Source organism: Sebastes umbrosus, chromosome 19, assembly GCF_015220745.1.
Source record: "Sebastes umbrosus isolate fSebUmb1 chromosome 19, fSebUmb1.pri, whole genome shotgun sequence".
NCBI classification, from domain to species: domain Eukaryota; kingdom Metazoa; phylum Chordata; class Actinopteri; order Perciformes; family Sebastidae; genus Sebastes; species Sebastes umbrosus.
In genome coordinates this window covers 17,212,788-17,236,818 of record NC_051287.1, presented here as the reverse complement: position 1 = coordinate 17,236,818, position 24,031 = coordinate 17,212,788, and the positions used below count along the sequence as shown (strand labels likewise).

The window sequence follows — 24,031 nt, the reverse complement described above, 5'->3', positions numbered from 1 at the left end:
AATGAAATTACGTTTTTCGAATGAATGACATACTGTAAAACCTCCATAAAATTCAAAATAATGCCTGGCTTTGTATACTGTATGCGAGGCCATATGCGTCCGCGATGAGTCACATCCACCCCCACTCCACATTATTCTTCACATTTTCCACTTAAGTACTCTTTTCATGTATGTCTTCAATCCTCCCCTGAAATGCCTGCTCAAATAAACCCACGGCCATCGGCCCCTGCTGACCCGCGAGTGCTAACTTGTCCATTACTGCAATTTATTCCTCCCTTAGACAGTTGTGGAGGGCGTCCTCTGACCCGATCTTTGCTGCGGAAATAGGGCTGTTGATGTTAGTAAATTGGTTGTGGATGACCTAGCTGCTTAATGCCGTTGATATGCGTTGGTGTTCAAAACCGGAGCTGCTAATTTGCCCGTCCGTGTAGCTATGCTACGCTTGGTCCAATGGCCTTCTCTTGTGCTTTGAACATTTTAGTTTTGCCACTTATGATGTTAATACAGGGCGTGGACAATAAGTTGCTCCATTACCTCTTTTGTACTGGATTGCCTCCCTTAATTTACTGTATTTAATCACTCCCTCTTAACCTAATAGATATGAGTATGCTAAAGACTTAACAATAAGAGCAGCTCCAAAACAATGCCCGCTAACTTCAACATTAAAGTTAATCTATGGCTAATATATCTATCGGACCATCCATTCAAATGAATTTCCTTTCTGACCTTCTACATCTTAAGTCTTTATATCAACTGTAGCACACGTGTAACGTTTGTAAATGAAAACTCCTCCCGCGGTTTTCCATTTTCCTGACTGGAGAAAATTGGATGTGTCATTAAAGTCAACCAGCTCAGTGACTAATGTGTTAATATCACACTGTCTCCTCTTTGACACTGACCATTTATTTTGTCCCTGTTCCTGTATTACCCCCGTCCGCCGTCCGCTTCCTCTCTCTCTTTTCAATAAAGACTCTTTGTAATACAAACCCACTGATAAGGGAAATGACCCTTTTTGCACGTAGGTCACATCTTGATTTATATTCCTTTCCCTCTGCTGATTTAAATTAATTACTGCGATGGACACGTTAAATGTAACAGGACAGCACAGTACATAAAACACACCACAAAGCAAGCTTTCGCAACAGAAGGCCCATCACAGCTATATAATGAACACTTTTACGCCACTTAACTCTCGAGGCCTGACCACAACAACCACACTGATGTGCTGCTGTCCAGTGGCCAGTTTGAATGCAGCTGCTTACACTCTTTGTCCACCCTTAGGAATACTTTCAACTGTCTTAAGAAACAGGAAATCTTAAAGCAAGCTCCTGCAGTAGCACTTATTAGCGCAGTTTGATTCATTTTTGTCACTTAGTTCCATGTCAAATTTGCAGATTGCATGTTAGTGTATACAACAACCTCACAAAAAGCTTGCATTTATATTTACAATAAAAGAGACAAACCAGATCAGCTTAATACCTCAAAAGGGAAACATTGCTGCGGTCATAAAAAGGCTTTGTCCAGCTTTTCCTGCAATGGAAATGTATTTCAACACAGTGACTGAGCACAAATCTGACGTTTTTTTTTGTTATTTATAGGCTCACTAAACAAGCCTGGTTTTGACAGTTTCTATTTCCAGTGTCAGATGGCTATTCCCTGGCCTGTTGATGTTCTTCACAGAGGTTGAAATAGAAAGATTGCCATGACAATTCTCTGAGATGAATTAGTAAATCATCCCTTAACTGTTGTGAACGCACCATAATTTCACGTAAAACCTAAACAATTATTTATCTGTATTTCTCACTTTTCAACTCAACTGTACAGGGAATTGACGCAAGATTAATATCCTACACTGTAAAGCAGAACAGCACAATACAAACTATTGCCTTTTTAAAGGGCTAGTTTTTTGAAGTGGGGTTGTATGAGGTACTTATCCATAGTCTATTACCTACAGTAGATGGCAGTCGGCAAACCACCAGTGTTGAAGAAACAGACATATTTTCACCGCTTTACCTTGCCATCAGACAGCCCTTTCCGACAGGGAACTGAAGCTGTTATCTATGCACTCTTCAAAATCACCAGACTCCTTTGACAAAGACAGTAATTTGTGCCACGCAGAACACAGAAGCTGCTGGTCTACCGCTGCCTTCGATCAGTTAGTTTCTTTGTGTTATTGTGTGACTGAGTCAGCGGTAGACCAGCAACTTCCGCGTTCTGCTAGATTAAATTACTGTTTTTGTCAATGGAGTCTGGTGGCTTTGAAGAGAGCATTGATGGATATAACAGCTTGTCGGAAAGGGCTGTCTGACGGCAAAGTAAAGGGGTGAGAATATTTTGAATATAGTGTACACCTGAACGGATATTGTTTTTTTTTTTAGGTGGGCCTTTTTTATTTAGGTGGCTAAAATACATTTTGCTGCTAGCTCCCTTCACATCAGTAAGTTGCTTCGCTCCTGTGCCCCTACTACTGTCTGTTCCTCCAAACTGGGGGCGTGCCAACCGCCATACCCTGACTATGGATAAATCCCTCATACACTCCCACTTCCCACTCCCCCAATCCAAACTATCCCTTTAAGCTCACTGCAGAGTTGAATCAACAACTGTGACAGTCTCAACAAAAAGAGAACATATCCAATCCTCTCAAAGCTAGTATTTATTACATGGCTGTGGAAAAAAGGTGGCATTATATTATGCAGTTTATGTCCACATGAAGTAACGGTAACGGTAACTGTTTGTCCCTCATCAGGCACAATTGAAGCATTTATCAAAGGAAGTCGATGTAGTAATTTCCTTCTCATTTCTTCCAACAGCAATGTACTACGGGTACTACATGCTTCCCGACGGAACGTTCTGCCTGGCCCCGCCTCCACCAGGGATAGACGCCAGCTCCTACTATACCACTATGCCCTCAGCTGTCATGCCTCCCCCCACGTCTTCTGAGGCTTTGCCTAATCTGACAACTGCACCGACCCCTCCTGAAACTATTGTCATGGCACCACCAGCTACAGCCCCCTCTCAGGTCACCAGCTCTGCTGCTCCTGCTGTTGTACCAGAAACCAGGTAGGGACTAATGGACATCCCTGACATTTAAAATGTCATTGAATTTTTAGTGTTTTTGGTATTTTGCTTCGTCAAAAATCAAGTATGAACCTTTTTGTTAAACATACTGTATATTAATGCATTTATTGGAGATATATTTATTCGCAAACCTGACCAATACAGAAAATGTTTTTCAGTTAGCTTAATGTTTTTAACTAAAAAGCTTAATGAGCATTATTTGCTCAAGGTATGAGAAATCAGTCACTTACATTTAAAACACTGTAATTTGATAGAGAAATTAGACCAATGTAAAAACAGATCACACCTCAGCTTAACATCTTTAATTCCCCCCCCCGAAAAACAGTTTAAAACCCGAAGCTCAAGTTTCCGCACCGGCATCAGCAGCCATCATCCCCCCACCGCCTGACACCCAACCAGTCATAGACAAGCTGGCGGAGTACGTCGCGAGGAACGGTGTTAAGTTTGAGTCCAGTGTCCGTGCCAAGAATGATCCACGGTAAGTGTTCTTACCAGAAATAAATCTCTTGCTCCGGTCACATCTTGGTTTTAGGAACTCTTATCAGTAACTTTCCCTTCAGATATTGCAGAAGCTCTTCATCATCCTCTGGTTTATCTTTTATCTCACCTCTCATCTTATGCAGTCGGTGTTCTCCCCTCTGTCTATTGTAGGTTTGACTTTCTGCAGTCTTGGCATCAGTACAACACCTATTACGAATTTAAGAAGAATTACTTCATGCAGAAGGAAGGAAGAAGCTTTACAGAGGTATTACAAGCTTTATATATACGTGTGTGTGTGTGTGTGTGTGTGTTTCTGTCAATCGATTGAAATATTTAATTGCGATTAATCACATGATGTCCATAGTCGCAATTAATCACACATTTTGTATCTGTTTAAATGTACCTTAATGGGAGATGTGACAAGTATTTCATACTCTTATCAACATGGGAGTAGACAAATATGCTTGCTTTATGCAAATGTGTGTCTATATTTATTATTGGAAATCAATTAACAACACAAAACAACGACAAATATTGTCCAGAAACCCTCACAGGTACTGCATTTAGCATAAAACAATATGCTCAAATCATAACATGGCAAACTCAAGCCAAACAGGTAACAACAGCTGTCAGTGTGTCAGTGTGCTGACTTGACTATGACTTGCTCAAAACTGCATGTGATTATCATAAAGTGGGCATGTCTGTAAAGGGGAGACTCGTGGGTACCCACAGAACCCATTTTCCTTCACATATCTTGAGGTCAGAGGTCAAGGGACCCCTTTGAAAATTGCCATGCCAGTTTTTCCTCGCCAACATTTAATGCAAGTTTGGAGCGTTATTTAACCTCCTTCGCAAGAACCTAGTTTGAAGTGGTTGGTACCAATGGATTCCTTAGATTCCAAAGAAATTTGTGGCGTTAAAACAAGTTTGCATTAAGATGTTCTTATCACCTTAGGTCCTTGAATGTGTTTGATACAGTTGACCAGTACAACTACCACATTGCCATGAACTTCGATATGGTCCACAGTTAATGAACTCTAATGGTTATGGTGACCGTTCCGCCACAGTTTTATCACAGCTGATATGAATAATAAAAACTCCGTCATGAAGCCTTGAAAAGGTTGGTAAAGCTTTCCCAAGTGGCACATAACACTGCTGTCTTTGGATCTTGTTGAAGAGGAGTTTCATAAAGCCGGTTAAGTACATTTTCAGAAAGAAAGGTTAGTGTAATAAGTCTTCTATCAATCAAGCAAAACAATAATAAAATCTGCCATTAAGACCCACAGAACCAAATTTGCTTGCAGAGCTGTTGGAATTAAATAATATCTGTGTACACAATGGGATGGCAAAATTGTTGGAGGACCAACAAGCATGTAGGAAATCTAAAGGAATTTTTGTAGCTTTATTTAGTGCTGGGATGGGGGCAAACATCAAATTAAAATAACGCTAATAGAGTACACAATTTAAAAAACTTTCCCAGAGAGATACATTTTAGAAATAATCATTGTTATATATTTTTTTCTCTCATAATGTTATGTAATAGCCATTATTTCTTTTATTCCGTTTTTCTTAATTCTGTTGCTCAGTAGATGCTCGGTATGAGCACATAAAAACCCACAGATGACCTTCACACCACGGAGAAACACTGCTCTCCCCATTTGTCTCCTGTCATCAACCTCGCTGTTCTCCACACCTGTATGTAATTATGTTTAACAGCATTTTGCAGCCAGCGTTTAGACGTGGGAAAAGGTTGTCTAAGCATTCGCCGCACTTACAGTCAACCTTGAAATTAGCCATTTTTCTGTTGCTGATAAGCGAGGGACCCGCCGTGCTTAAGTTAGAGGTATCCTCATCTAAAATATTGAAATGAAGGATGAGAGTGACACAGAGAGCAAGGGAGAGATTAACTGGCTGAGGATTGTCAAACGCTGGATCCAGCCCCCATACTGGGCACCAGAGCAATACACTAGAAAAACCCCCCTCTGTTTTAAATATTAATCCAGTCTCAAGACTTTTAAGGCTCAAAATTCTGCAAGTGATGTAATTCCAATTAGTCTCCCCTGTTTCGAGCTCCCCAGTGGCACATACATCATATGCTGCATGGTGTATCGGTTAACCAGTAACAAATTCCCCATGGTCAGGAATGATTGGTTCCTGGGATACATTCCCCTTTGGCTTTAAGGTGCCCCAGAGTCTTACAGAATGCTCTTCATCATTTTGTTAATTTATGATTTCCTCCCAGTCTTTGAAATCGTGCTCGGTAAGTTGTAGTTTTTCTCTCCCCTTCAGGTTGGGTTCAACACCTGCTTTTTGTAATTTTTTTAATATATACCCTGGAGAAGAAAAAAAAAAAGAATAGTTCATTTATATACTTGTAATGTTTATAATAGAGCCCCACACCGACTGCCAGCCCGTTCTCATTCCCAGGGCGTCAAATACAGGGGCTTTGTCACGGCCGTCGGCGTTAGATACCGACGCTTAAAGCTTTGTTTGTACTCGCGTGAGACACCATGGGCGTCCGTAGATGGCGCGCGCACTACAAGCATGCACAGAGGCGTTTATGCTCAGCATGTTGTTCGTTGCGATATGTTCTGAAATGCCAGTAGGCGTACAAACAAAATATTCTGTGGATAAGCAAGAAGTCAACGAGTGGTACCAGTAAGGGAAGTAGGCTGCTTGGCAACAGTAGTAAACACTAAACACCGACGTACCGTCAAACATTGCATTTGTGTACTGTTATTATTACTGTCGCTTACCTCCAAGTCAAAATTACTTTCTGTCTCTTGGTGCTTCCCATCGGGTCGCCACTCTTTCCATGAGACCTTTTTTTTTTTTAGCTTTTACAAAACGATCTCTCATATTCTTTCACAGCCTGCGGCAAAAAGCCTCTTCTTTCCACAGTGTGTTGCCCATTTCTTTCCAAGTATTTAATGACATGTGACTGTCCCTGTGGTCTCTCAATGAGCAAATGTACAGATGTCTTTACAGGCCAACCAGCTTGACCAGTCTTTCCTCAAAGGCAATCCATGCTGAAACGAAAAGCACGTACTTACAAAAATTCAGACATGCACGACCAACCACTGCGGCAACCTGCGGAGCCTTCGCGCACCACGTGAGCGTCGTGATAACATAATTTTCTGGATTCCGGCTTCACTACGGCGACCATAAACCAGGCTTAAGGCACCCTTTAGCGTTGGTATGAGACGCACCGGGCTTTCCATTAACTACAATGTAAACCCATCCGCATCAATATTAAATGCTCAGGGAAAGTGCAGTGGTGACGTAGCTTTAAGAGTGAAAATGAAGATGGGTCCAACAAACACAAGGCAAAAATGTAGAAGTTCTAAGCCCAACCATGTCGTTTTTTCCTAAGTGTTTTTGTTTACTTCACAGCGTGAAGCACATGTTTACTGCGACTGAAAAGAGTGGCGCCGAGAGGTCTGACACAGCGTCACTATATGATGAGTTGGGGTGAGAGTACGTTGCGACTGCACTTATGGTGAATTGCATATGACTGCCAGCTCCTTGAAGTAAATATCCCTTAGGCTGAGTGTCCACATAGCATTTTTTTCTGGCAGAAAAGCGCTGGGGAGAGCTTCATCCACAGTGATGACACCAGAGCCTTTCTGATACAATTTTTCAACCAGAAGTGCTCGGATGGCCGCGCAAAAATGTCGGAGAGCTCTGAAAAGAGACGCTGAGTGCAATCGCTCTTTCTCTACGCTCTCTCCTCATTGGGAACAGTTGAAAAATAGGCTGCGCTCAGAAAAAAACGCTATATGGACACTCCAAAATGTTGTCTTTTAGGTAAGAGAATTCCCTCTTTGTGTTTTCCCAGTCAGTGTTGGAAGATTAGTAACACAAATGACATTTTATACCAAAAAAAGACAGTAACTTTGAAAAGATATGCACTTGATTTGACTAACTCAGGGCTGCTGAAGCCTCACATTCCTTCAGCTAAACTTGAAGAATGTCAAAATGTCGTTGCTTTGGTCGCTTCAACTTTACTTGTGAATAGACTCAAGGACAAGAGATGCATCACATCTTTTCTCTGTTCTGGTGATAAATGTTACATTCTGCACAAAATGAAAGCAAAGCAATGAGCTCAACTCCTTCAAAGTACAACCTGTTTTCCTGCCAAGGTCGCTTTAGAATCTGATCTCATGACACCATCATCGAAGATGAATGGACTTTGCATATTGTAGCATATTCACCAGGCTTTAGAAATGTTTTTTTTTGCAATTATTCACCAATAAAATCCAAGGTAATTTTTTAATAAATACATTTCCTAGTTGGGTTATACAACTGTTAATAACGCAGATAATATTTGAAAACCTCTGAAGCACGGTTTAAGATGAGACAAGCCGAACGGCAGTTTAGCCCTCATCTTTTCAGCTTGCTGTTTGCTGTGAATACAGATTTTTAATCAATTTAAAGTTCACTCACTGAGGGCAAACCGTTTTCTGACAAGAATCTGCCAAAATGCACGTCTCAGCTCGAGTGTTTTTCAGGTCTCATAGCTGAGCTTTTGTGTTCAGTCATCTGTTATATTCACAGAGTTTTTATAAGAGAACAGGAGCCCCATCATCCCAATCAGACAAGGGAATTATATGTGATTTTATCAGTCACAGGTGGGTAGATGGATGAATAGATGTTTCTTACATATGCACATGATGTATATGCATGCCTATATATACTTGCATATACTCAGTGTTTGTCGAGTCTGCTTTGTGTCAGAGTGAGAGAGGAGAAAGCGAGAAGCGAGCGAGAAAAAGTTTTGCAAGGAGCAATTTGTCTTCTGACGAATCAAATCCATTAGCTTGTCAGAGTGCAGAGGAGTGTGGCCCATTATGACACAGCTCAGGCTGCAACGACAAGCAGCCGCTCGGCTTTTTTCTATAAGAAACCTGCCTCGTGTTTGTGATTTGTGCGGCGGGTAATGGGATGCAGATATCGCTGCTTCTCAGTCAGTGCTATTATTTATATTTTCGTAGTTAATGAAAAAGTGAGAAAAGGGGCTAAAAAATCAGTCAAAGCAGACGGCAGCAGGATGCGGGGCTGCCGTTGCTTTGTGTACCCATCGATGCGATCTTTAGAAATCTTCAGAATGTGGCACTTCAGAAGTGGATAAAACTGTCATCTAAAAAAGGAGAGTTTTGTAAATAGTCCAAATAATCGAAAGACGTGTCTGCTTCCTGTTTGGAGAGCTCTGCTCTGTTTAGAAAGTATTTGATTTATGTTGTTATGCTGGGTTTAATGTGTTTAAGTGAACAAATTATCCCCACCTTTACCAACACATTAATGCATCAATAATTATAATGCAATAATATAAATGAACCATTCTGCATAATGAATACTTTCTTTTTTAGTACTTTAAAGGGACTATTTGTAACTTTCAGAATTGCTTGTTAACTCCTGTGGCTGTGAAATCAACGAAAGTCAGCGTCGAGCTTGCGCTTGCTCGCTCTAAATAGACATGAACGAGCATCATTCAAAACAGTGAGGCGACACACGTCAGCTAAAACCACAATATCACTATATTTCACCTGCTTGGCAGTAATGTTAGCTGACCAGATGAAGGTCTCTCCATGAATCAATGCTGATACTGTGTTTGCTTCTCCTGCCTCAGCGCAGGCTGAGGCAGCGGGGCTCTGCAGCGAGAAACTCGCCTCCCTCCGCCCGCAGCCGGAGAGAGCAGGGAGACACCGGTACCCGGTCGATAACGAGACAGTAATGTGTCTTCCTGCAGAGTCCCGTCACTTCACAAGACACGGAAAACCTCCGTTGGTCTGGAGGAGCTGCAGAATTTATTCCTGCACAAATGTCCACTGTACATTCACTAGATATTATCTGAGCTAAACTAACTCATCTGCAGTGTGGAGTGAGCTCGCGTTCACGTCTAGAGGTGGAGCGGGTACGCGAGAATGCGCGCGCTGTCTGAGTGAAGGCGAGCAGGCAGAGGAGGAGAGTACAGCGGCCACACGCGAGCGCGCATATGCGAGCACACATGTGTCCCGACCCGGTACATTTATACGCTTAAAAAGTTACAAACAGTCCCTTTAAGTATAGTCTGAAACTAATACTTTTCTACTTTTACTTAAGTAATGTTTTGGATGCAGGACTTTTACTTGTAACAGAGTATTTTTACACTGTAGTATTGCTACTTTTACGTAAGTAAAAGATCTGAGTACTTCTTCCACAACTGACTCAAGGTGTTTAAATAAAGTCTCAACAAGGCAATTTAATTTGGGCACAGCACGGCAGCTTTCATCCCCTCCGCTGTCAGATTATCCTGGAATGATTCAATTTAAGACATAAAGTACAATGTTCTATTTTTGGCTGGATGTTTTACCATCTGACAGTTTTTCTTTTGCACTTAATTGTCTTTTTTTTTATATACAAATGAAACAAAAACAATGTTTATTTTTTAATTTATTTTTTTAATTGAGCTGTCAATTAAATTGTGTTGGGAGTAAAGTCCTTTTTGAACAAATCTGTGTCAGGAAACAAAGCAGTATAATTCAGTTGGAGAGGGTTCAAACACAGGATATGTGAAAGTATTCATCCATCTACCAGAACTTAGAGCTGAGCTCTTCTTGGGTCGATTGTGTCATTTACACTTTTCATTTGCGACAGGTATTTTAAATTCCTGTAAAGCCTGTGATCTCTTACCGGCACAGGTTTCGCAGCCCCGCTATCAAATGCCGGTGCATGTTTTCATTCAGAGTGCAGGATTATCACCTTCTGAACTGTCCTGTCTCTACACGGCAAAGCATTGGAATCAAGTAATCAGAGGATTCTAAAGGTTAAACTGAAGGTGTGTACGTGAGCGCAACTCCAGTTGGAGAGGTCTTTCCAGAATAGTTTGGAGTGAGTCTCCTCCTGATTTGATTTTAGAGGGTTTTTTTAGGCGTCATATTCTCCGGGGCCTCGGTAAAGTGCTTTGACTTTTGAAAGCACTGTTCAATTACAGCTGCATAGGAAGCTGCCTTTAAAGCATTCTTCAAACATGGTAAGATGTACCTCATGAGGCATTGGCTTCATCACCACTTTTCCCTTTTCTTTCATTCCATCAGCGGGTTATATTTTGGTATAGCGGCTAAGGGCACTCTGCCCACAGGTATTGCTACGGAGGGCGTCTGGTTTTCTGACCTGTGCACACAAGCCAGTTGTAAGGGCTTTGTGAGGACATTGTTGAGTGGTAGACCATACAGTGGGGTATTAGCGAGCCAGTTGGAGGTGTTTAAAGCTATGTAAGCTGCTAAAGTAAGGGGTGAGTAAGAACTAAAAGCAAACAGATAATACTGAAATACTATGTACAAGACCACTCAGTAAAATAATGGGATTATTTACATGACGTCATAACTTGCCACCTCTCTAAACCCCTGTACATTAACAACTGATAAAAAATAAGTGTTGTAGTTATAAACTAGTGTCATTTATGGCAGCCTTCGTCCTTTCCATGCTTCCCATTCATTGTCTATGTAAGCAGCCGTGCAATGCATTCTGGTAGCGTGGCGACGCAGTTCGAGAGACGGGGCATCTAGGCTACTTTAAGCAAATCACGGGCGTCTGACGCGACTCGCCGCCTCTGGAAACTCCCGAGGAACCTTTAAACTTAGCATTGTCAATCCAAAATTAAAGACAGATTCAGCAACTGCGTGGCTTATTTCTCCCATAAAATGTTTTCAGAAACATATTTCGGTGAACTGTTTTCGTGATATAAGACAAGAAAATTTCCAAACGAGCCAACATGTTGGTTCCAGTTTGAAAACTGGGAGCAGGAGGATGATACATGGGTGTTAAGCCAGGCATATTTAAATTTACACAGAAATATTAACATTAAGGATTTAAGATGGTATATAAAAAAAAATAAAAAAATCTGAGTAATGTAAGCATACATATATACTATATTACAAACCAGGTTTATTTATCAACCATTTAATTTTGTTTAAAGAAGTCTGACAAATAAATCGTTTGTTTTTTTACAGTTACCTCTAGTTTCATATGGCCAAAAGCCTCGAAGACATTCAGATAGGCAGTAAAAAATGCAAATCAAAAACCCACAATTGGTGTCCCATTCATATTTACAGTATACCATTTCAAGCCCTTACAGCCTCTCACACTCAGCCACTTACCAGGTGACTTCAGTCAAGCCCCTGAGGGTTCAGGGCTTAAGGCCTTAGGGGGGGACATTGTGATTGAGCCTGGCTCTAGCAAGATCCTTTCGCATTTTTACGTTACCTGAAGGCCGCCATAGTTCTTCGACACCCTTGTGAAAGTGCGGTAACGTGAGCCGCAGAATGCAAAACCGTGGTACCGCCGGTCGCTGTCTGACTTCCGTTGCTCCTAAAGTAGTGTTATTATGGTAAGGATGGCCTCTGAGCGAGTTGAACGGCACTCAGCGACTCACGTTACCGCAGTCTTGGAAAGGGAGGAGTGAGCAAAGGGGTACTCAGTTGGTTGCAATCTGCAACTACACCACTAGATGTCGCCAAATCCTACACACTGTCCCTTTTAAAGACCAGTGACAGTCCAGCGAGTGGTGTGTTTTTCCTGTCAGTTGTAAGAGGAGTTCATGTTGATGTGTGAGTGAAGGGGAGACCTGAAATAAACATTAAGAGTGGCGACAATGTGAGCTTGCCTTTATAGACTGCTGCTGTGCACAAGTTAATCATTTTCACTGTTTCCTTTTTTCCTGACTTCCCATTACTGTGCACTGACAGTAGCTGAGCGTAAAATCTAATTTTTCCATCGTAGGAGATTGGCTCGACTCAAAAATAGTCTTCCGCTCGTGTTAATGGTCTACTGACCTTTTCTATTCTGCCCAGCTCCTCAGCATGCTTCCACTATAGAAATGTAAAAGTACTTAAAGATATCCATTAGGATACAAGCAGAGGTTTCTGTTCTGCCTGTTGGTTCCTCCACAGCATCATCTCCTATGGAAACAGTTGGAGACAACTTCAGAGGTGCAAACCTTAACCGTGGATAGAACTCGGCAGATTACAATATTTAAATGCAACAGTTTGAGTTTAATTGGAAAACCGATGCCGAGGAGTGACTCATCCTAACATTTCAGATCCATCCACCGGTTTATGTTACACAACAAAGACGTATTCATACCATGGATGTGTTCTTTTGTTTTTGGACAAACAAAATGAATGACAGGTAGCTCCTCTGGATGTTTCTTTTTGGAAACTTTTGCAAAACACCAAGTTGTTTGCGCACATTACTGCTGTACTTCCAACCCATCATGGAAGTACATAATGTTAAAATGAAGGACAGCAGGTTTCCATGGAATCTTATTTTCAGCACAATCTGTCTCTTGTCAAAATCCTACTGGTGTACCCACAATGTGGAAACAATGTTGACAAATATAATCAAGTTTAGATGATATGTAGAAATTGTGTGTTACATAACAGTGTACACGGGAACTAGGAAATTGATTCAGAGAAGTTTAAAGTGTATATTTTCTTTTCTCTCCAGACAGTCGATGATGATGATGAGGATGATGATGATAAGCTTCAATCAGACCCGTCAGTCCTGGACTCCAAGCTGACAAAAGGTAGGACGCTTAACACGAGAAAAAAAAAATGCCGTACCATTTTCCCTCCCTCTTCTTTGGTTCATTCGTTTGGTAAATGAGCTGCAAAGCCTCTGGGTAAATATGTGTATATGTGAGTACACTTGCACATATTTACTCTAGTGTGTGTGTGTATATGTGAGTGTGTGTGTTTCATATGTTGGTGTTTAGCTACCTTGTGAGTCCGTTGGTATTTTTGCTTGCAATTTAATTTGGTGATATCAGGCTGGGAAACGTCTATGCAAAGATGAAAGAGTCTGCTTGCCGCAACGCTGGCGGGACCCGTAAACATGCACATATATGCAAATGAAGGCATAAATTGCCTCAGGCTATTGGGAGGGGGGGGCGACAGGTCACGGAGCAGACCAGAGGAAACTAATAACTACTCTGAGCACTGCACAAGTAAACTATATCCAGCCTTCCACAATAAGAATCAAAGTCCTATATTAAGGTTGTTTCTTTAAGGAATGAGGGTCTCTACTGTCTGACATTTTGAGTACAGAATAGAAGTCAATGTGACACCATTGCTGCTTAATATCTAAATAGTTGTTGTTTCATCTCTTGCTGTCCTGTTTGTTTTTGTTTCTCCATTGTATTCGGTCTCTTGTCCTGTTTGTTTTCTCTCTGTGTATGTCTGTCTCTTTTTTTTCTTTGGTTCCCCTTTTTCTGCTTCTTCTCCTTCCCATGTTTCTATCTTTCTGTTCTCTCTCTGTCCATCCCCCTCTTAGTCCCCCCTCCAGCGTCTCCTTTCTTTGTCTTGTGAACTTGTTTTATGCACTTGTCATTGTCGAGACGCAGCCTGATTGCTTTAGTCAATGCATTTTTCATTTTTCTCTGAAAATTGTCAAAAAAAAAAATGAAGGCCATGACGCACTTTTCCTACCTGCTATGAAGATGTATTCTTCTGAATCCTCCTCTAAATCACACGTCTCCGTCTGTCTCTCTGTGCCACCGCAGCCTCTTTTGCCCCCATCTGTTTTGCCATCAAGGCGAAGGAGAACGACATGCTGCCGCTGGAGAAGAACAGAGTTCGATTGGACGATGACTCGGACGAGGACAAGGTCGAGTACAGCCTTGGTCGATGCACTGCACGTAGATCTAGGGCTGATTTGGTATGGATGGAAAACTGATCCTTGAAAATATATGTTGTGGCGCCTCGACATTAACAATAAATTGTCATGCAATTTTTTGTCTGAAGTTGCTGGAGGAGAAGGGGCTGGCGGCCGTGACGGGCGGGGCTGAGACGGTTGATCGGGAGACTGCTCCGGCCAGTGCGGCGGAAGAGAAGAGACCCACCCTCAGTTTGGAGGAGTTGGAGGCAAAACAAGGTAACGATATTAAAAAGATTGTTGGTAAATTTAAAAATATTTCTCCTGCACTGCTTAAGCCACTGTACCTCTTTATATTTGGTTATCTGGCAACCAGTGGGCAGCTTCCAGTTCTGAGAAGTGAAGCCAATGTGGAAGTGCCTTAAACCTGCATTCTTTCTAACAGCCAGCAGGGGGAGACTCCTCTGGTTGCAAAAAGAAGTCTGATTGAATAGAAAGCAATGAAAACAATGAGCCTACTTCTCACTTGATTTATTACCTCAGTAAAGATTGTAAACATGAGTTTATGGTCTCAATTGCTAGTTTCAAGTCTTCTTCAATACAGCATGATTTTCATTTAGTCAATTATGATCCCATTTAGAGTAAAATAGACCATAAAGCAGGGTATGCTTTAGGGCGTGGCTAACTTGTGATTGACAGGTCGCTACCACGGCATTGTCCAGTCTGGGTGTTGTCCATGTTTTCATCTTACAACTTTAACCCTTTCACAGTGTGTTTTCAGCTCTTGAAAGTTAATTATAACCTTTTTGGTCGCCTGAAAATGTCTTATTGAGCATTCGGTTGTACTTAGCTCCACCCTTTTGTGTCACTTCTGGTTGCAAAAAAACCAAGATGACGACGGCCAAATGCCGAACTCTAGGTTTCAAAACGGCAGTCCACAGGCCAATGGAGGACGTCAAATGACTACGTCCACTTCTTATATACAGTCTATGCTGGCAACACTAATACAGGGGGGAAAAAATAACATTTCATTTTCATGAAACGGACAAGCAAAAAATATATAAACATAAATAGGTTCAAGAATTTGAGTGTGTAATAATCACTTTACTTTATTAATTTAATCTTCAAGTTGAACACATCACGTTTAAAATGTAATTAGGCTGATATTTAGACTCTTATTGCCTTGTTTTTATTTGTCAGTTTGTGCATTCAGGTATTTGTCGGCCTCACTCTGCCTGTGTGATAGACAGCATGTTGATGAAGCATCTCATGTTGGTTATGACAGAGGTCGTTTCTTTCCCTCAGCTCTATGGCCATTTAATGTGGCTGCACTAGAATTAAATCCTCTGCGTCAGCATATGCTGAGTACAGGTGCTTACAAGACATCTCCGTCACACCCACTGGCATGCTGTCTTTCTGGGAGGGCTGGAATTGGAGGAAAAACAAGAGGGGGGAAGAGTGGAGATGAATAAATCCATTGAGTCTGAATTATAAATTCTCTCAACAGGGCGTACCCTGCAGTAAGATACGAGCAGTGTGGTACAGCAAACAACAGTCATATATCTCTCCAAAGGCCTAATGGAGATGTATTCTCTCTATTTTTGTCTCTCTCTTTTGTTCAGCCATGGTTGTAGAATATTACACACTCGCTCTCCCCCAGTCTTTCCTAAACTAAAGTAATGCATCAGTGACTTTGCACTCAGAAACAGACATATTGGTCTACGTCAGAATGCATACACGCACAAAAAGCTTTCTTTGTCCTGCAAGAGGTTAACACTACAGGATTTTTATAGGACCTATAGCATTTGACAACAAATCTAATGAGATCGCCGCTTGGTTGGTGATCTTAACCATGTTTTTACAGAAAGCTAAACTTTTGCCTCGTGTTCCCCTATTTTATTTTCAAGGTTAGAGTCACATCTTTAAAATATTCATATATTCTAATGTATAACTGGCTATTAATTTCAAAAGTAATAGGCTTTTCTACTGGGAGCTGGAAGCTATTGTACTTGAAGTTGATTCATTGCATCTTGTCATACTTTTACACCCCCCCAAAAATATGCAATTGCATCCTTTTAGCTTAAAAAAAGGAAAATCGGACAGCTTCACCTTCGTCTGCATGTCTCTTTGAATGATGACAAATCAGCTGAAATATAACATAATATTCCAAGAAGACGTTTTCACATCTCTGTCAAACAAAAGCTGACAAGTTGTGACTATCAATAATCCACTTGACCTTACTTGTTAGGCTTCTGCATCGAAGGTGTGAAAAGTACGTTTTGTCCCGTCATCTCACAAAATAACCGTCATATGTCTGTGTGAGTTGATTTATACTAATGACTCAATGATTACTTGGAGCAGGCGCCAAGATGTCTGCCTCTAAAAGCCTCCCCCGTGAATGCTACAATACGTTAAGCCAAAAAAAGGCAAATGACAAAGAACAATATTACAACAGTTTTCCCTAGAATATATATATCTTTCTTGCCTGACATTTCTGTCGGATTTCTTATCATCTCTTTTTGTCTGTAAATTCCAGGCTGAGATTGAACTGTACTAAATTCACAAAGATGATTTTTGGTGATGTAGTTTTGCTCTGTGTGGTAAGCATGCTAATGCTTTATCTTGTATTATGTAAAGTAATTGAACTGTGTGCAATTTAAAGACCCTGAAAAGCACTTTCCTCAATCAGCTTCTTCTTCTAATTCAAGTGATGCGGTCCTACACGAATACACTCTTGTCTGCCAAAGCTAGAACAGCTTTGGTTATTTCACATGACAGATGTCTCTATATATGTTTTGTCTGGCCATAGAGTAACCTAGCTTGTGCTTGAGGTAAAGGTATTTACTTGCTACTTACAATACTTACAGTGTTTCTGATGCAATATAGATTGAGGCTGTCTTACGTTTCATGAGATCTCGAAGGACAAAGCAAAAGTGTAGGAATCTCTCTCAGACCAGAAAGACATCTGCAAAATAGAACCTGGAAAGATGAACCGACAGACAGTTAAGACAAATGTGCTACTTTTCAGCATCAAGGGGCCGGGCGAGCAGGGTTGGGAGGGTTACTTTAAAAATGTATTCCAATACAATTACTAATTACCTGTTTGAAAAATGTAGTCTGTAACCTAATCCAAGTATCACAATATTAAAGTAAAGTAACCTTTTGGGATTATCTCAATGCCAAATATGCAAATAAAGACAGGAGAAAAAAAAAATGCTAAAATTTCGCCATTATTTTGAATGTAAAGCAGGAAAGAGGGAACAACATCACCCGCCAACCATTAACCTGCAACGCAACAAGCTCAGCTCCTGCTGCTGACTCGGTCAAAATTGAAAAGAGAAGTAATCTCACACATACGCCTGCAGACGAGCGTGGGCTGATTACCACTTACGGCTACTGTGTGCTGTTTTATTCAACATGTTCAAATGATGCATCTTATTTCAGATGTCCATCCGTGCGCACAATTTCAGTGTGTCAGCCTCCAACACACGCCTGATCTGAATAAGAAACTGTGTAGAATAATTAATCAAAATGACATATTTGATGTTCACTTAAGCACAGGGGGGGTTTCTGTGGTTATTTTACAGTCTGATGCTGGTTGCACAGAATGTAACCAGCAGATCTGCTGTGCGTAATTGTGGTTTGACAGTGCGCACAGTTAGAAAAGCAGATGGAAGCGATACCTGCTGCCTTCGGATGACTGTGCTCATAAAATTTACTTAAGCCTACAATGTAATGGCGAAATTTCCACCCAGTGAAAGCATTCTTCACTAATGTTAAAAGCTGACTCGTGTCGAGAAGTGTTGTAATGTTCACGCTGTGCATGGAAGTATATCGTTCTTTATTTTAAAATGTATTTAACCTAACAATCCCCATTTTTTACTAAACGTATCGGTAATCTGATAACATCTTTTTTTTGTTGTATCCTAATAACGTAACGGCATTCCACATATTCCGTTACTCCTCAATCCTGCTGACTGGTCCCCGTTTTAGGTTCAGTGGAACAATCTACGAGTGTAATGTGTTCTCTCTCTGAGCTGACAGACGGCCAGAGAAAGAGGCTGAAAAAGCCTAATAAATAGCTGACTGAATTGGCTTTGCTATGTGGCAAAGTGGCTGTCAGTCAGCAGGCCTAACTTGATCAGATAGCTGGAGAATCAGTGGCAGACAGCGGAACGCTAATCTGTATTGATGGTCTGGAAAGCAGCCACACACTAAAAGCGGTTTCCAGTGATAAGTACATGAATCGTTTAGATTGCTGCAAACTTTTCCCATGCAGTGTATGTTTTTCATAGTGACGGTAGAAGGCTTAAAATACCTTAAATCAATGTGGCGATTCTATTCAGGGACAAAGTTAGATACAGTATATTGTAAATGCATAGACTGTATATAAGAAGTGGATGTAGTCACCGTGACGTCACCCATTGGTTTGTGGACTGCTGTTTTGAAGCCTCCAGTTTGGCATTTTGGCCGTCACCATCTTGTTTTTTTGCAACCAGAAGTGACACGAGAGGGTGGAGCTAAGTACAACCGAAGGCTGAATAAGACATTTTTAGGCGATCGAAACGGAGATTTGAGAATCTCACCTCAATTAGCATTATGAGCAAATACAAAAATCTTATAATCAACAAACTTAAACAAACAAGCAAACATAAAAACACACTGAAAAAGGGTTCAATTTCTAAGACGAAAACACAGACATCTCCCAAACCAGACAACGCCGTGGTAGTGACCTGCCAATCACAAGGTAGCCACGCCCTAAACCACCCTGCTTTATGGTCTATTTGACTCTAAATGGGACCATAATTTACTAAATGAACATCATGCTGTATTGAAGAAGACTTGAAACTAGCGATTGAGACCATAAACTCATGTTTACAATGTTTACTGAAGTAATAAATCAAGTGAGAAGTAGGCTCATTTTCTCATAGACTTCTATACAATCAGACTTCTATTTGCAACCAGAGGAGTCGCCCCCTGCTGGCTATTAGAAAGAATGCAAGTTCATGACATTTCCGCATTGGCTTCACTTTTCAGAGACGGAGGTTGCCCACTGTGTAAATATAGATACTTTTACTAGTCCATTCATTGAGTGGATCACAAAGACTATCATTGGATACTACAATGTATCAAATGACAATGTGGAATAATGTTAAAATGTGAAAGATGAACCTAACCTTCAGAGAATTATTACCTGAATCCACAGCTCCCCTCAGCTTTACAAGGCTTTACAGCGAGTTTCAATTCATTGAATAGCTCTCTGCAATTTGACTGTTTTGGGTTCACTCTCACTGATCTCAAAGTGTGGTTTCCGGGTGCTGTTTTGATTGAAAAAGCTCTAAAAACACACTGCCTGCTCAACACCAAGCAGCAGACAGACACAATTAGCGACTAGCTGGTGAACACGGTGGAGCATTGTGCAGCTAGAGAGCCAGATATTTACCTCAGGAGTCGGTTGAGACCAAAAATAGAGCTAAAAGGAGAATGACTGTGTGTGGTGATGATATGTCAGTGTTTACAACTTGTTTCCGCTGGACAAAAATAACTGTTACTACAGGTTTAACTAATGATTATTCTCATTATCAATTTGTCAATTACTTTTTTTTTTTATTAAGCATTTTATGCTTAATTGTAAGTTTTTAGTCATTACTATACAATAATGCAAAAATCAGTAAATTCTAACATATGAGAAGCTGGATGCTGGAGAACGCTTTGCATTTTGCTCCATGAATGACCTCAATGATCAATCAGTTATCAAAATTGACTAATCAGTTAATCGCGGAATCTTTTGAGCGCTTTTCATATGAAATTATATATATTTTATTGAACAATACTAGTCAAGAAATTAAAGCAAGATGTCTCTTTAGTGTATAAATACAGTATTCACCCTGCAGGACTGTGCATCGTGTCACTGTCTGGGCGTACAGGCGGATTCTGCTCCACTCGGCTATTGTTCCCACTATACTCAAATATGATTTGCCTCGGCAGCTAGTCTATGTTTAACCCTGAAGAGATAACAGTAGCCCCAGCGGTTGCATAACTTCAACAACTTGCTTTTCCGCAAGCATTTGCTTTATACTTCACTGTCTCGTCTTGTTTTCTCTGTCTCGCTCATCCCCGTTCTCTCTCTGTGACCCATCTCATTCTTGCGCTCTCCTTGCTTCTCTATATCTCCCACCCGTCTCTGTCACTTCATCTCCTCTCCTCATCTCTCAAAAACCCTGCACATTTTTTTCCACCCCCAATTTCACTCAGATGTCTGTCTCCTCTTCTCCACCCACATGTTCCCTCCTACTTTGCTTTGTCTGTATAAACCTTGGATTGTATGAAATTACCCCACCACCAGAGACTTATTCAGGCCTTATCATTTAGAGCAGGAACTCTGTCAATCAGCAGTTGGAAACTCAGGGAAAAAATGCCACTGATATCACCTCTGTTAGATGTGACAGTAAGAGTGGAAAATTACTCTCAAAATCCTTTCTTCATTGTTTGTCCTTCACTTTTCGTCCTGCCTGTCTCTATAATTTTTATTTCTTACGCTCGTTAAACACGTTTCGCTCTCTCTCTGTCTTTTCAACCTCCCTTCTCTCTATTTTTGTTCTTTGCCTTCCAAAGACCATTTGGTCAAGAAAAAGCCAGCTGAGTGAAAATCACAGCATAACCACTCTTTCCCTCCTTCTCTCTGTCTATTCAATCATCTTCTCCTCCCGCATAGCACTACAATAGAGGTATATCTGGCTGCGGTGAAAACAGAAAAGGGATAATGACTACAATTTTTGTTTTCATCTTCGTCCAACCATCTCTCACCCGTTTTTTACCCTCTCATCTCCCTGCCCCTCAGCCAAGCAGAAACTGGAGGACCGTCTAGCGGCCGCAGCCAGGGAGAAGCTGGCCCAGGCATCTAAGGAGTCCAAGGAGAAACAGCTCCAGGCAGAGAGGAAGAGAAAGGCAGCGCTCTTCCTACAGACCCTCCGCGGCCCCTTCCCCGGGGAGCCTGAGGCTAAGAGAGCCGAGCTAGACTCGACGGCACAGCTCGAGGTAGGTGAATGGTTGATAAAGTTGGATCAGTCTTTGTCATGTTTATGCTCAAATCAAATCATGACTAAATCCTATGTGGTTGAGCCCAAATCACAAGCAAGTCCCAAGTTCTACCGAAGTATCATTTCAAGTCACATTTCAAGTTCCGTTGAGAGAATACCAAACTGCTTCGTGTTTGATTGCAGTTTGGTATGGAGGACGCAACCCTGCCAAAATCAAAAATGAAATGGGAGGTCTGCAGGGTCTGTGTGTGTGTCTACGGACCCCTGGATGCAGAGCCTCAAACATGCTCTGCGGGCCCTTGCTTGACTCTCAGAAATACAAAGGGAAAATCATGCGGAAATATATGAATACATAAATAAATACATAGAATTTAATCATGAATAAATACATTTAAAAATAAATTTTAAATAAATAAAAAATGAATGCAAAAATACATAAAAACATTTAAAAGTGAGTATAAATAAATAAATTAAATGGAAAATTAAATAGAAAAGTAGATAGTTAGGGGAATTAATACAAAGGTATATAAATAAATAAGCAAATGAACAGAAATATAAATTTGTCACATTGTATCTATTAATTAATGCCTACATTTATTTTTAATATTTTGGTACATTTAATGAGATATTTATTTATTTATTTATTTATTTATTGAGCCATTTATTTATTTATTTTTTTGGCAAGTTTCGTCCTCCATAGTTTGGGATATCATGTCAGGGGTTAAATCATTTTGGGTTTCTAATGTCACAAATGTAGGGCTGCACGGGGTGCAGTGGGTAGCACGGCCACCTCACAGGAAAAGGGTCACAGGTTCAATCCTGCCTTGGGGCCCTTCTGTGTGGAGTTTGCATGTTCTCTCCGTATTAGTGTGGGTTTTCTCTGAGTTGTCCGGCTTCCTCCCACAGTCCAAAGACATGCAGATTAGGTTAATTGTTGACTTTAACTTGCCCGTAGGTGTGAATGTGAGCGTGAATGGTTGTCCTACTCTATGTGTCAGCCCTGCGATAGTTTGGCGACCTGTCCAAGGTCCAAGGTGTATCCCTCCTTCACCCAATGACAGCTGGGATCGACTCCAGCCCCCCCGCTACCCTGAATAGTATAAGTGGGTACAGATAATGGATGGATGGATGGATGGAATATCACAAATGTCTTGTTTAGAGAGACTCATTCCTGCTCGGCGTTATAGTTTTCCATCTGTAATCAGGGGCCAAATGGGGTGCTGAAAAAGTCACTTCACCGGGCTAACTGCAACAGGTTGCCTTCAGAATAAAAAATAGGATGGTTTCAGAGGAAAGATGCGGTGTCCAGTGATTGCATTTTTTGCATTTCTTGAATCAGTTTATTTGTTCATCAAACTGCCACTTAATGTCCAGCTAGCATTAATGATTCCGTTTTGTTTCTCAAGGTTGGCAGGTGAATGAAGCATGTAATCATTTCACAATTTCAGCACAGAGCATTCAAGTCTAAACAAATATTTAGCATACACTCACAGACTTGTTAGCCCACCTTGACTTTTTCTCCCTGCGCATTTTACATAACCTGCCACTCTGTGCTGTTTAATTTCCACCCAACGTTTGAGATTTGAGAGCAACATTTTGTTCTAAAAAATCCTTGAATATAAACAATATAAACGATATGTGTGGAAATGAGGCTTTTTTGTAATATGCAGTTGGATAATTCAAGGTAGAAAAAATGACACCCACTAATGCCTCAGTGGTGGATAAAGAAGCACAAATTCTGTTGAAACGTGGAGCTTGCCACATCACATTGTTAACGTCCACACCCCTGGCTAGACCTGTCCACCCTGAGGTCAGTGACAAATTTGTGCTCGCTCTGCTTTTTTCTTCTCAGCCTCTTACTTTTTGTTGAACTGCGGTCAAATCTGTGGTCATAGTAGAGGTTCAGTTAACAGAAAATCACATTTACTACAGCTGGCGCAGTATACTAAAAACCGCCTCAATCTTTATGTCTGTTGATACCAGATGGCATACTGTGTTTTCTTTCCTATGATGGTGCATTATTGATTATGTGCAAATGAAGTTGCAGGCACCTACAGCTGTTAGAACCTGTGTGTGTGCTGTATTGATGGCGGTTTTCAGTTTATGTAACCATGCAATAATAGATTAAGAGAGCGATCGTCTGGTTGCTAAGGGATATCTTCATGTAAATCAGTCACACATATACCATGTGAATATCGGGAAACGGCATACATTTAAAGGTCGCATATACACAGCAGATAAAGTATATCGCACATTGTTATTGAGCTGAATCGGTGTGCTCAACTTGGACTGCTTTCCATGTATGAGCAGCTTTAGGCCTGGACTGAGACAACAATTCCAATCAGTCATTACTAAAAAGGTGGGATTTGTATGCTGGATAAGTTAATCACTACGCAGCTGTCGGCACTCATAAGGAAGCCGAGTGTAGTTTCCTTTTTAAACAAAGACTCACAGGCAGAGGGTTGAAACTTTCCCAAGTCCTAAAAAACTTGTTTTGTTGTCTTTGTTGTAGGTATGAGGTAGTTTGTCTTGTGATTTCATCCCATAGAAATCAGTGTATTCATGTAGATTTTCTTAATGCCTTAATGTTGTATGAGAGAGAGATACGTATCATATCGCCAGATTCTTGCACAATACACAGCGCTGATGCTCAGAGCACATGCGGTGTGTTGTTTCGTGCTTTTATTGAGAACCGTAGCATTATTGGAAGGACATCTCACAATATCGGAGAATGGCCGCAGGATCGCTTGCAAATGTGTAGCATCACTACTACAGAAGAATCCTAGGAGGAAAAATGTGGC

At 41.0% G+C, this 24,031-nt stretch overlaps 1 protein-coding gene across 4 annotated transcripts in view; it reads left to right on the top strand.

Annotated features, from left to right (window-relative positions):
* The window catches only part of LOC119478046 (splicing factor SWAP), a 72,012-nt gene that overhangs the window by 21,361 nt on the left and 26,620 nt on the right, over positions 1 to 24,031 (top strand). For 3 of the 4 annotated variants that reach the window (XM_037752439.1, XM_037752437.1, XM_037752440.1), the window contains exons 8-14: positions 2,811 to 3,060; positions 3,404 to 3,556; positions 3,730 to 3,823; positions 13,045 to 13,123; positions 14,099 to 14,253; positions 14,340 to 14,469; positions 21,032 to 21,228. In XM_037752439.1, coding sequence (XP_037608367.1) covers positions 2,811 to 3,060; positions 3,404 to 3,556; positions 3,730 to 3,823; positions 13,045 to 13,123; positions 14,099 to 14,253; positions 14,340 to 14,469; positions 21,032 to 21,228 — 1,058 coding nt within the window. The remainder of the gene's footprint in view (positions 1 to 2,810; positions 3,061 to 3,403; positions 3,557 to 3,729; positions 3,824 to 13,044; positions 13,124 to 14,098; positions 14,254 to 14,339; positions 14,470 to 21,031; positions 21,229 to 24,031) is intronic. The other variant, XM_037752438.1, reaches the window with a different exon arrangement.